Raw genomic sequence first — 13393 nt, forward strand, 5'->3', positions numbered from 1 at the left:
CCCACTATCATGGACTGGTAAATTACATTTCACTGGATTTTAAACATGAATCATCTTATACACATGTTGGAAACATAACATAATGGAAATATTACTGTTACTGCAAATGTACTCATTAAGGTATAATTATTAAATCAAGTGTTCCACCATATAAAAAATGCAGACGAATGGGTATACATTAAAAAATATAATTATATAAATTATTACATTTTTACTATATTTTTCCACTAAAAGTTATATCGAGAGAAGGAGAAAAAAAATTAAAAGGGTTAATTATTGTGAATATAATTAGCCCGCGAGCTCTGGATGCAGTGTCAAGTGTCCGGCCACTAGGAGCGCCCAACGAACAAGTGTCCGAAGGAGCAACTGAACAGTAAACTGTTCCGACTATTAGAAGAGCAACTGACGGATAAACGCCGTTGAAGGATATTTAACTAAGAGTAACGGTCAAGGTACGATATATGTGTATATGATATTATTTTAAGGCTAAATATAACTACGCCAGAGTAGTAGTACTGCAATAGCAGTAGCACAAGTTAGCAGGTGGTTAGCATCATGCTAGCAGGCCGCGGAGCCTCGTGTTTTCGTGGTTTAGTAGAGCGGGACAGAGGAGCCTCGACGCGGCTTCGTTCTGGTAACAAACTCACGGTTAAACAAAAATAAATTGTAATTGTTATTAAGCTTGTGGAACTTAAATAAGCAGCTTCTACGCACAGCTTGTGTCGTTATGTTCACATCGAGCCTTGTTTATATTTGTTTTACACAAGGTAGCTAATCTTAAATATATTTAAATTGAATTAGCTAACGCTAACTAGCATATTTATTGCTAGTTACCAAGCTAATCTGCTCTGACACACAGTTTAATTTAATTTGGGGTGATTCTTAAATGGTTATTGTGAATGCTGCGATGCCCTAACATTAAGTTGGAAGTGAGTAACGTTACTGTGTTTTTAGCCTGAAAGCTAATATGCAAGAGTTTGCTTTTTCATGCACAGAAGCAGTGTTTTGCATGCGAACACGTGGCTGTTATGATGTTCTTATTAATAAGCGTTAAACACTAAAGCGTTAACATAAATAGTTCACTAAAATAAGAGAGATGCTACGTTGAATCTGCAGAAAAGCAGACTATTGAAAGCGAAACTTAAAAGTTTCACTTGTTTTAAAGAAAAAGTTTCTGCAGGTTAATCCTCCATTTATGTACATTAGATTGTATCCTGAAATGGTGAAGGAGGAGGCTAAATGTGACGTCTTCTTCATCAGATCTATTTCGTGAAGTCAGAGCTGCAGAGACAAGTCCAGGCATATTTCTCCTGCACGTGTCGTAATGTAAACTTTTAAACAGCTGACTGACTCATGCATGTTAGTCAGCTGTGAACCAGTCAGTGTTTGTGTACAGTCACTCAGACTGATGGCCAGTCAGTTTTTTTTTTTTCCCCCATTTTTATATTTTCCCATATAACATGGATTATTTCAAATATATATATTTTTCCATTACTATTACTACCATCCACTACTCTTGCAGGCTTTCCAGTCAGTCTGCTGTTTTGAAATGTATTTAATAAATTAAAAACCTATGTTTAAAATGTTTTTTGGGGTGGGACTAAATTTAATTAATTGGGGAAATGATGAGTTTATCATTGGATTTTTTTCTACTTCTCCATTCCCCTTGAAGCCAGAGGAGGACGGTCCTGGATTTAGCACTCTTTGGCCCTGGTTCACACTAGTTTGTGTCATTACTGTGGTTAGCCTGGTTATCTGATGGTTGACAGCGATGAGTCATCCTGGACTAGTACCGTCATGTCTACAGCTGTGATAAAATCAGCTGCTGCTGACTCAGCACTGAGTGGCCCTGTCAGGCTCTGATAGGCGCTAGGCTGGGCCACTTGGGCTGGTCTAGTCCTGACATGTCTGAGCAGGTCTATAAGAGTCTGCTGCTCTGATCCACTCTGACTGCACTCTCTTCTTCCATTGCACAGGATGCACTGCTGATACTTCTACTCTGTATATACCGGTAAGACTTTCATTTATATCTGATTCATGTCAAAAAAAGTACAGAAACAACCCGTAGCATTTATTTAATGTAATATTTTATAAGCGTAACCATTTTTTTCCTGCTTGCTGTCGGCGTCATTTTGGTTGTAAATCTAAAATGATAATTTTATCAGTTAATGAATCCATCCACTTTCTAGCGCATGCTTAGGTTCTATATTTCTAGTTTTTCGTCTTACTGTGACGCTCATACAGATGTTAAATAGTATTCTATGAGGTTCTAACTACCGGTTTGTGTCTTTCTGAGCAGAAACCATCAGCGTCACAATGTCTGCTGATCAGGAGCTCAACACAGACGACGACGACAACAAACTGGTGAGGGAGACTAGTTAACTCAGTCACTGGTTGTTTCAGGGTTTGAATGAACTTTAACCTCTGTCTGTGTGTGTTTAGGTGAGACCAAAGGTAGAGTTCCAGACTTTGCTGCGAGATGCAGGCGCCACGAAAGAAGTTTTCACCATGAAGGAGGTACAAAAAACTGCATTTATACAGTCAGGAGCTGATGTTCTGCATGTCTCCCATGATGCATCTGTGATGGTCTGTCTCACAGGTGATGTTCTACCTGGGTCAGTACATCATCCAGAAGCAGCTGTATGACCAGAAGCAGCAGCACATCGTCCACTGCTCCCAGGATGCACTGGGGCGGGTGCTGGGAGTCGACAGCTTCTCTGTTAAAGAGCCACGGTGAGAAATAAACACACACAGAACAGGAAGTAGATGATTAAAAGGCTGTTTGGATTCATATAAAAGTATAGTATAACACATGATTTATGTGTTTTCAGAGCTCTGTTCGCTATGATCACTAAGAACCTGGTGGCCGTGAAGAACCAAGGTGGGACGGATTATTTCTCTCTGTTCCATTTCTCCTCTCTTCTTAGCTTCCTCTTTCCGTCTGTCAGACTAAACCAGATTCTCTCTTTCTCAGAGTCGCCACCGAGCTCGAGTGAAGCTCACAGTGACACCCAGACCGACAGAGTGACAGAGGTAAGACGAATGATATAATGATAATACAGCTGGGAGCTTTGGATGTTTTAGGAGCGAGTCAGACATAATTGTTTTGTTTTGAGCATATTAGACTTTTGGGTTCCCTTTCCTTAGAATAAAGTCTACTATATCAACATGCATGAAGCAATGCTTGAAAATCCAATTTTTTGTAAGTAACAAACTTAATTCTGCAGAGTTTAGTAGAAGACCGCAACGCTTTAAGAACACGTAGCACACAGTGTCCTACAGGGAGTAAGATGGACGACGGTCACAGCTTTAAGACAGTCTGGTTTGAGTTGTAAACAATATTTTTAACACTGAATGTGTTTTTGCTTTTAGGAGGCAGCTTCAGAAAGTCGCTCTTCATCACCAGACGGAGGAGGGAGGAGGAGGAGGAGGAGGAGGAGCTGCAGGAGCAGTGACCCAGGTGAGTTTCTCCTCCCGCCTCCTCATTATCGCTCATGAACACAGAACCTGTGATAAACTCTACTTCATCTCCTCAGGGCCCTCTGACAGGCTAGAGGGCGACAAAGACGAAGAAGAGGAGAAGGAAGAGTCGGGGGAGGAAGAGGGAGGGGAAGGAAGGAAGAGGAGGCGGTCTGACAGCTACTCCCTGACCTTTGACGACAGCCTGTCGTGGTGTGTGATTGGAGGCCTGGCGAGTGTTCGGGACAGACTCAGCAGCCAATCGTCAGACTCTCACAGCACAGTGAGTATTGCACACACACTTTTATTTAGCTGATGTTGTATTTGGTTATAACAGTGTGTGTTTTAGTCCGGGAGGTCGGAGGTCACGGTTGCAGCCTCGGACTCAGACAGCGACAACTTCAGCGTAGAGTTTGAGGTGGAGTCCGTGGACTCTGACGACTACAATGAAGACGACGCCTCTCTGTCTGCAGACGACCAGGTCAACACCCCGAACCTCTGAAGTTCTAACATTCAAGTCCTCCTCAAGACAACGTCATTATTTTCTATCCAAACAGTTTGAAATCAAAGCATCTCTCTGGTGAATCTGTTCCAGGTGTACGAGGTCACCATAGTTGAGGACAACGACTCCTTCGATGAAGACACGGAGATCACTGAAGCTGTGAGTCTACGCACCAACGCACACAATACAACGTGTTACACACTGTGGGTCTAAGTGTGTGTGTGTGTGTGTGTGTGTGCGCGTTGTCTCTCTCAGGACTACTGGCGCTGTGCCAAGTGTGACGAGTTGAACCCACCTCTCCCCAGAAACTGTCTCCGCTGTTGGACACTTCGCCAGGATTGGCTGTCCGAGGTGTCCGATATCACAAAGCCCGCCTCCTCCAGCCCTAAAGCCCTGCCCCCGAAGCCAACCGACCAATCAGCAGCCAAAGAAACTCCAGGTGAGGGGGGGGAGACAAAATAATATTTAAAATATATTTTTTAAATTCATATACTTATTGATGAGTGATGGATGTGTCTCCTGAAGGTTCTGATATCGAGGAGAACGAAGGAGTCGACGTCCCGGATGGAAAAAGAGTCAAAGCTCCTCTCCGGTCTCAGTGCCACTCAGACTCCCCCCTCTCTGCTCCGGACTCCTCTCAGGACCTCCTCTCCTCCTCCCAGCCTTCCTCCTCCTCACAGCAGAAGCTCTGGAATCCTGACTCCCAGCCCTCCTCCTCCATGGACTCCCAGGAGCTTCTCCCGTCCCCCCCCACTCCTCACCGCGTAATCCCCGATCTGGACCGCAGCGTGTCGGCGGAGTGGCGGCTGCCGGACTCGTGTCTGGACCCCTGTCTCATCTGTCAGTCCCGGCCGAAGAACGGCTGCATCGTCCACGGCGGGACGGGACACCTGATATCCTGCTACGTCTGTGCCCGCAAGCTGAAGAAGAGGAACAAGCTGTGTCCCGTCTGCAGGCTGCCCATCCAGTCGGTCATCCTCACCTACCTCAGCTGAGACCCCCGGTCTGTCCTCGCCCCCCTACACGTCCCACTGACCCAGAATTACATTGCATATTTACCAAATTAAGAAAAGAGTTTAGTTTCTGTCCTCCGGCACATGTTTGCACTTTGTCTCTCCGAGTCTCTCTTTCTAAAAGCCGGTCTGCCTTCTTTAGTTTTATTTTTTGTCAAAAAAAACCATGAAGACCAAAACAAACTATTCAGTCTTATCTTTAAATGCCCAGTATATGAGAGCCTCAGACGATGTATTAAAATAGTGAGTCCAAATCTTAAATATATTCAATTTATAGAGAAATAAAACCTATTTAATTTATTAAATAATGAAAGCGATGGGACTATTTTCAGCGGCGGATTAATCCACATTGTGTTGGTTTTGGTCTTTTCAATGAGACATGACAAAAAGATGACTTGTTTTAAACCCAGATAATCACTAACTGGTTCATCTGGACTGTTCCTTTAAGTCGTGTCTTAACATCCGGTAATGCTGTTTTTAGGTAACGTTTGATTTTATATATATATAAACATTTCCTGGAAAGAATATTCTAATTTGATTGATAGGGAAAATAGAATTTCCTCTGTTTAAACCCTGAAGTCTATTTTCCCTATAATGAGACTTTTTGTAAAATATAAAGAAATGATGGACACATGAAATACAGAGTTACCTTTTAATTTTACAGGTCTGTAATTTTCAAATTTTATTGGCAGTTTCCTGTAAAGATGAATGATTATTGTAGAAAATGAACAAACTATTTAAATTGTCGTCATTAGAAACTATTTGCCATATTTTGTTTGCGTGCTTGCATTGACTAAAATATCCTCCAGGTTATACGTTAACATATTATAAATGCAGTCTTTACAGGAAACGATTCATAAATGACAGCCCATAATCTGAAGTGTTGCCCTCATCCTGTTATTTATTACATGTTTATTTAAGATGCTCATGTATATTTAAGCAGAGACCTCTTTAAATAGGATGAATATGAGATCTGTAATATTGTTATAGATTTGCTGTGAAGGAAATAAACTAACATCTGTTAACTTGGACTGACACTTTATAAATCACTACACGCTGTGAAGCATTAGTTGAGTTCATCATTTATAAAGCACTGTTCCTACATTAACACTCATTAGTATGCTATTCATAACTTATCAATGTTTTATTCTAACCCTATTAGTATTATGTCAAATTAATTTTTGTGAGAAATATTTGAAACTTTAACCTCTTTCAGCCTCAAAAGATGATTAAAATTAAAAACCACGGGAGAGGTTTAGAGAGAAGTGTTTGGTGGAACATCAGTAACATCTCAGTGCAGTAAAAACTACATCTCTGATGTGTCATAATGTGAAAATACTCACATGCACACTTGTTCTTATATCAGTTTACCTTTTGTCTAAATGACACTTAAGTATAGTAGTAGTGTTTAAAAAGTACACATGAATACACAGGACTACTGGTTAAACTACAAGAACTCACTTCCGGTGTTTTTAGAAGTTCTGTTCCTTTGACATGAACACTGAACTCACTGAATCTGCTGCTGTTAAAAGTGCACTTCTTCATTCTAGACACAGAGTGGCAGTGTTGTCATGTTTATCGATGCATTCATATTATTGTTAAACTGGCTGCTGATCAGAAATTGCAGATTCAAGGATTTACTGGAGTAAAAACTAAAGATTAAATACATTTATTTGTAGCTCAAATCCTCTATGTAATTTTAATAATAAAATCATTAAATGGAAGACTTACCAAACTGCACATATTTGTGTACGTCAGGAGGAAGTTCTGCAGAAAAAACAGCATTGGTGTTATTAGTTAAAATCAGATTTACCCAGTTTTAGACTTTTCCTTATAAATTAACTCAAAGCTCTTAGTGGTGCAAAGGGAAGATAATTGTGATTCAAAACAAACAAATATTCATTCATAGCAAACTGACCAGCGGTGAATCTGAATGTTTAGCAGGAGTGGAACGTGTGAGCAGTGTCCTCGCCTCGGGCTGCCGGAGGCGTTAAACACGGTCTTCTGCTGTGAAACATCCAAACAAACACTTTCTTCTGAGGCACGAACAACACGATCTAAAATCCCATGAATCCACTGGAGCTTCTTTCTTTTGTCTCTCGGTGTCATCGAGCATCAAAACAACCGTCACGTTGGTTCTTCAAACTTTTACGTTAAAAAATGGTGGCAGTTGTGATTTCCCCACAGATTTTAAATTAATCTTCTTACAAAATAAACGACAAAATAAGTATTTTGTATTATTTGAATGAAGGTCTGGAGGTTTTACAGGATCACATAATGAACTTTTGCTAAAATATTCCACATTGAGACAGAAGAAGAAAATTGAAAGATGCCAAACAACAGAAGAAGACTTTGCATTTGTATAAACATCTTTTATTGGATTTGGACTTCCTAGATCTGGATTTATTTTTTTGCCCACTTCTCTACTTCCTCAGAAGAGTCACCGATTTAGGCTCCAGACCAGTAAAGACCAGTAGGTCACTGGTAGTTCTGTTTCTGTCCGTTTCAAGTAGTCCACAGTTGGTCCAGTCCATCCAAAAAACAAACAAACGTGTGTTTCCTACAACGATGTAAGAAGAATGAACAGTGGGGCGGTTGTATTTGATGTAAAAACAGTGAATCACATTGAACCCTTGTGATGTTGGTAAAAACATCCGTACCAGTGGGACGATTTTCTGTTTTAACATTCAAAACTTCTCAAAACTTGTTTTAGTTTGTGCCTCTAAAGCAATATTTTTCAAATACGCTTATTTTTTTCAAACACACAGATCCTCAAATAGCGGACGAATAAACGTACTTACAGTGAAGGTTCAGTTCCCTTTGCTGATCCCTCATCCAGCCATTACACATCTGTACCTCTCTGCCTCTCCATGAGTCACAATCCAGTAAATGCTCAACGGTCTGTGAAATGAAATCCTCCACAAGGTTGACAGATTCCCCCAAAAAAAGATGATCAGACGAGTTTTAAAATGTCTCGCCAAAAGGGAAAAGCATCGGATTATATTTTATTTTGTGGCTGTTTTCATATTAAAATGTTACTTAAAGGTGCAGTGTGTAAAATCTGGCGGCATCTAGTGGCGAGGTGTCAGATTGCAACCAACTGAAACTTGAAAATGCAAAGACAATGTTTGTTATTTTCAGGCGACTTTACACTAAAGAAAACATTGTTATTGATATATTCAATTTCTGTCAATAGCTACACACTGTTCCTTTAAGAGTTTAATTGTTGGCTATTTATTTGCACATCTGCATGAAATGACATGGCAACATGAATTACTACAAAGCAAGGCAGAAATAATCCGCCATTCAGGGTTTTATGTACCGCAATTTAATAACTAAAGTCTTGCTAGCTAGCCCCTGATCCACTAGCATCTGTAACTCAAATACTTCTCTCAAAAAAGTTGCCTTACAAGCTCACATGTTACTGTAATTGCTGAAATACAGTAAAAATGATGAAACTAAAATAAAAGATGAAGATAATCTGTTAGCATTCAACAACTATGGATGCCAACTGTTTGCTAAGGGCTAATGGAAGCTAGCAATAGGTTTACAACATGCTAACCATCATCATCAGTGTTCTGTGCGTTAAGTAGGTTAAATACGCTAAGCTAACAGCTAAGCTAACTGGTTATCTGCTTCCAGTCTTTATGCTAAGCTAGGCTAACCACATTCTGACTCTGAATTCTGAAGATTGTTAATGAAAATGGACAGAAAATAAGATTCATTAACACTATCTTTTTTAGAAACACCGTCATTGGTTACAGATTGATTCAATTACAGAAGCTAGTACAGAGGTTAGCTAGCACTTCAACTCTACAGGAAGTCATAGCATTGGAAGCTAGCATAACTTCCAAAAAATGTACAGTTAAAGATTTAAATTTAGGTATTTGTTTTATGAACGTCTGCAAACATGAATTAATCCGTTTCAGAACAGTATTCAGAATGAGCGGGAAATATCCAAAAATGCTAACTTATCAGGCGTTATTTACTAATTTGAGGTTTGTTGTGTTATTAATTACGTGAAGTGTAATTTTAAATATTAAAAATAATTTAATTTAATAATAATTTAATTTAAGTTTTGGGTCAGATATGTCGACCGTACTCCATATTACCCTTTTATTATTCACTCTAAACCAAGTCAAGTATTAGCAAGCTAACATCAGCTTCGTCAGTTACACCAGTTAGTGATATTTAATCACGAATACATTTTTGTGGGTTTTGTGGTTTAAAACTCCACTTAATGTTAGAACTAGGTTTGAACTTGCAAACAGTTGGTGCAACAGGGTTTTGGGGATTTATCTGCACTTTCTCTGACTTACTGAATGTTTTTTTTTTGACAAGTTATAATTAAAACTTGTGGGTTTTGGGAATTTAATTCCTGAACACGGTTGATAATAGCGATGTTTAAATGAGTTGCATAAGCTTTAAAAACGTGACCGTACCAACTTTACCTTCTCTAAAAAAACGTTCTAACAGCCCCGTTTTCTGTTGCGATCGTCCAGTTAAGACCCACAAACATCCAGTAGGACACCCCTTCTATAAACGTACATGTGCCGATAGACACCTTTTATTTTCAGGATTTTACTTCCAAATCTACTTTCAGTTCTACTCTTTAAGGCACTCGCTGGTGGCAAAAAGAAGGCAGGAAGAAGCTATAGCGTCGGTGGAGGTGGAGACATTTTTTAAAGATATATTTTGAATCAGAGGTTTCATATTTAACAATAAACTAATTTGTAGAGTGAGCTCTTATGTTAGAATAATTAAAGATCTAAACTTCAAAAGAAAATTTGAAACGCTGGTGACATTTGGCGAAAAGTTTCACATGTCAACTTTTTTTTGTTTGTAGAAAAGTGCCATCATATCATCTAATGCACAATTGTTTGTCCCCCATATTTCTGGCTACACTCGTCAAACATACAACTCAAATGACAAATGGAAACTACGCACACTTCAACACAGTTCTTGAAGTTATTTGGCACCAAAGTGGCTTTCAGAAACTAATTTCTAGGAGAGAAATGCCCCGAAGAAAGCTACAAATGTGTTTATTTCAGTCTTTGTATCTGGAAGTCATGTGGCGCCAAACTCTGGTCAGCTCGCAGAGCAGTTGAGACGTGAACACAAAAACTCGTATTGCTTCACAATTTAAAGATGCAGTTTGTAAATAATCATCAATTTCACTGAAACAAACAGACAAAGTAAAAGTCCTTTTCTCCCAGAAGGCCGTGGGGTTCATCATCCAACTTACAAACTGCATGTTTAATCTTTGATTTGAACTCAAGCACTACATAAAGCACGTCGTCTGGCTCAGAAGGCAAAGAATAATGCAGATATGTAATGAGTTTATGGCGACGATGATTAATGTGGAGCAAAAGGAAAAGAAAAAATACTTAATTTATACTTTAGCAGATCTGCTGATAATTCGGTCCACAATTATACGATTACATCTTCTCCCATATGTCTGTCGACAGAAAGCATATTGTTCCTCACTCTGCTTTGGATATCTAAAGAAGAATTCTAAAACAATATTGACTCGTTTTACGACACTGATGCAGGTTTCAGCAAGACTAAGCCTGCATGCTTCTGATTGAACAAAACCTCAATATGAACACGATGAAACATTTAATGTGCAGAACAAAGAGGAGGCAATCATCAGGAGGCACATGAGTCTTTGCAGGTGCTGCGTTACGTCCACGTAGAATGAGACAGCAGTCTGTGTTTTGGTATTTCTGTGGAGGATAATATGGACGATTTAAAATGCCTTAATGGAAACAACTCCAACAGAAAATGTAATTAAATACAATAATCATATCAATATGCATTTCCTTTTTATGTATAAGAAAGAGGCACGATCAGAGGAAAAGTATTTGTTTTTGCATTTAAAAACTGAATCGTTTTTCATTAAGACACTAAACAGAACAATAAAACAAACATTTGTTTACAAAGAACACAAAAAATGTGACATTAGTGAATTGTCATGAGTCTTTGTGACTTGATTTTAAAGTGGCAAAGAAAAACAAGTCAGTTAATAAAGGCAAAAAGCTGTTCTTTTAAGGTAAGTCCTTAATTGAATTATTACTAAATAAATGCATATATTATATAGCGATGTGTGTATATGTCACTTCATCTCTTTGTTTGATTTATTTGATGCATTTTTAACCTTCCACAGAACAATGACGGACACTTCATCGCTTGTGACCGCGTGTTTTAAATGTTCGTACCGTAGAATAGCAGCGAAGCGGCACCGACTCTGGTGAAATCAAGTAAACTGAAGTCGTGTCGTGGTTGCATGTTTTTAGTGATCTTGCAGCTCTAAGAACACTGGCAATGCATGATAGAGGAAGAAGACTTGTAATAACTGGAATTAATACAGTTTAACACGTTACCACCTTCACTTTAGATTTATTTAAAGCCTTTCTGAAGGACCTAAGGATACCCTGTCTTTAGAAGACACTCAAGTCAGTTCCTCTTATGTGTGCAAAAGAAGAACGCAGCATTATATATGAAGAGAGTATTGCAAAAGAAGTGAAATCATACAGATGATAAAAACAAATCACACTGAACAATACAAGTGTTTGGCTGTTTAGACCACATGATTTGGCAGTCAGGATTTTTCACAAAGTAAAAACAAGCCGGTCCTCAGCAATAAAGTGTCAACACACATTTACGCACAAGATATGAGACTAAGGACCACCCCGATGAACACTTCATGAAGAGAAGCAGGAAGTGGCATCGTATGTCCATTAAAAAGATCATGTTCATGTTGGATATGGAAATGCTAAGCCTCTGCTTAAAGGGATATTTGGGTGTTTTGAAGTGGGGTTGTACGAGTTATCCATCGTCGTGACTTTGGTGAATCCGAACAAACTCTTTCAAACCCCAAAGTCGCAAACAAACTAACTGATGAAGGCAGCGGTAGACCAGCAACCTCTCTGTTCTACGAGGTGGAGTCCGGTGGCTTTGAGGAGAGCGTAGATAACGTCTTCAGTTCCCAGCTGGACAGGAAAGTATCGTAAATATAGTGCAAAACTAGATTTTCTTCGTGGCTTAAAATACATTTTGCTGCTGTAAACTACCGATTGCCATCTACTGTCGATGATACGCTAACTATGGAAAAGTACCTCACACTACCCCATTCCAAAGAACCCGAACCATCCCTTTAAAGATTGCATACAAAAAATAATACCAAACAAACTGAACAGAGTGAAATTATTCTGCTGGGATTCGAGTCACAGTGTCATCAGCATAGAAACACATCATCGGATATGAAAAAACTACTTTTGGCCGTGATGTAAGAAAAGTTAAAACGCTGTGGTTTGATTTTTGGACGTCGTACCCTGAATTCACTCTCAACTGGGCCATGAAGACAAGCCAAGACCCCCGATTGGCCAGTGGTGTGTACCGTAGTTGGTTTTCATTGGTTGATTATTTTTTATTTGAGCTCGCTTGAAGGTGACAGAAAGTTCATCGGAGCGTTTTCACGCTTTAGGGATGAAAACTGTTCTCTGTTGCTGACAAGGGATCAGATTCTCCTGTTGGCCGTTTAAAGTATCGCCTCACATCCACAGTTCAGAGGCTTTGCTGGAACACGTTAAGTGAAAAGTGGTCACAAACCGTCCGGGAGCAGCTTTACTTCCAATCCAAACTTCCAAAAAGGGCTGAGTAGCAAAAAGAAAACAATATTTGGTAATGTCTCATTACTTCACTTACATTCTTCAACTGTCCAAAAACCTTCTTTCCTCTTCAGGTAAAATAAAAATGAGTGGCGTAGAGAAACCGATCACAGAGACATCGAGGTCCGAGGATCACGCATATCGAACGCCTCAGTTACCGTTCAAAGAACAACCCTTCCATTTCACAAAGCTCCCATCTGCAGCCACGTTACGGTCGCCATTTTGCATCCCTCCTCGGTATTTGTTTTGGGATGCCAAGTGGACATACGCAATACAACTGCAGCAGATATCAGCGCGTCTGTTTCCACCACTCTGGGCATATTTTAACACTTCATTTGTCCAAAATCACCATTCATCAGCCCTCCTGGAGTCCTAAAACTCCTAAAAAAACCTCCTTCAGTCCTTATATGGTCAACAGCTTCCTGTAGCACCACTAGCCCCTCCCACTTCAGTCCTCACACAGTCAAACATTCGGTAGAGTCTGCAAGCTCGTCTTCCTATCGAGTCCTTAAATGGAAAACCACATTCTGTGTTTTCGTAGCCGCTAGCTCCTCCCCTGACCCCTCCGTGAGGTCAGGGGTCAGAGGTCGGTGACCTTGTTCTCCAGGGCGGCGGCGATCTGTTGGAGGCGGAGGGTGAGCTGCTTATTCTGGGCTGCTGGGTCCTCGTCCAGCGACTGGATGATCTGCACAACGTGATGACAACATTTGAAATAAAAATAGGTTTGGACGGATTTTTCAACTTCAAAA

The 13393-nt window shown here is 39.9% G+C and overlaps 2 protein-coding genes across 2 annotated transcripts in view; one reads left to right on the forward strand and one right to left on the reverse strand.

The window, feature by feature from the left end:
* The first annotated feature begins 328 nt into the window (after positions 1-328).
* On the forward strand, positions 329-5155 carry mdm2 (MDM2 proto-oncogene). Its single transcript, XM_079294302.1, has 13 exons — positions 329-452; positions 1977-2011; positions 2300-2364; positions 2443-2517; positions 2600-2733; positions 2832-2881; positions 2975-3033; positions 3373-3460; positions 3537-3742; positions 3809-3940; positions 4055-4120; positions 4217-4400; positions 4487-5155. Exons 3-13 carry the CDS (start codon positions 2317-2319, stop codon positions 4954-4956), a joined length of 1512 nt encoding a protein of 503 aa, XP_079150428.1. The 5' UTR covers positions 329-452; positions 1977-2011; positions 2300-2316; the 3' UTR covers positions 4957-5155.
* Positions 5156-13224: 8069 nt separating this feature from the next.
* Positions 13225-13393, reverse strand: part of plxnb2a.3 (plexin b2a, tandem duplicate 3) — a gene marked incomplete at its 3' end in the record, with an annotated part of 89492 nt that continues 89323 nt past the window's right edge. Inside the window, exon 18 of the mRNA XM_079294845.1 lies at positions 13225-13385. Within this exon, the coding sequence (XP_079150971.1) occupies positions 13225-13385 (161 nt within the window). The remainder of the gene's footprint in view (positions 13386-13393) is intronic.

The sequence above is a fragment of the Melanostigma gelatinosum genome, assembly GCF_949748355.1.
Source record: "Melanostigma gelatinosum genome assembly, chromosome: 22".
NCBI classification, from domain to species: domain Eukaryota; kingdom Metazoa; phylum Chordata; class Actinopteri; order Perciformes; family Zoarcidae; genus Melanostigma; species Melanostigma gelatinosum.

What these genes read in the sequence shown, in the direction of transcription:
- mdm2 (XM_079294302.1), top strand. Translation starts at nt 2,317, where the DNA reads ATGTCTGCTGATCAGGAGCTCAACACAGACGACGACGACAACAAACTG. An exon ending in ACGACGACGACAACAAACTG is followed by an intron (nt 2,365 to 2,442) that starts GTGAGGGAGACT and finishes GTGTGTGTTTAG; the next exon opens with GTGAGACCAAAGGTAGAGTT. An exon ending in CTGCAGGAGCAGTGACCCAG is followed by an intron (nt 3,461 to 3,536) that starts GTGAGTTTCTCC and finishes TCATCTCCTCAG; the next exon opens with GGCCCTCTGACAGGCTAGAG.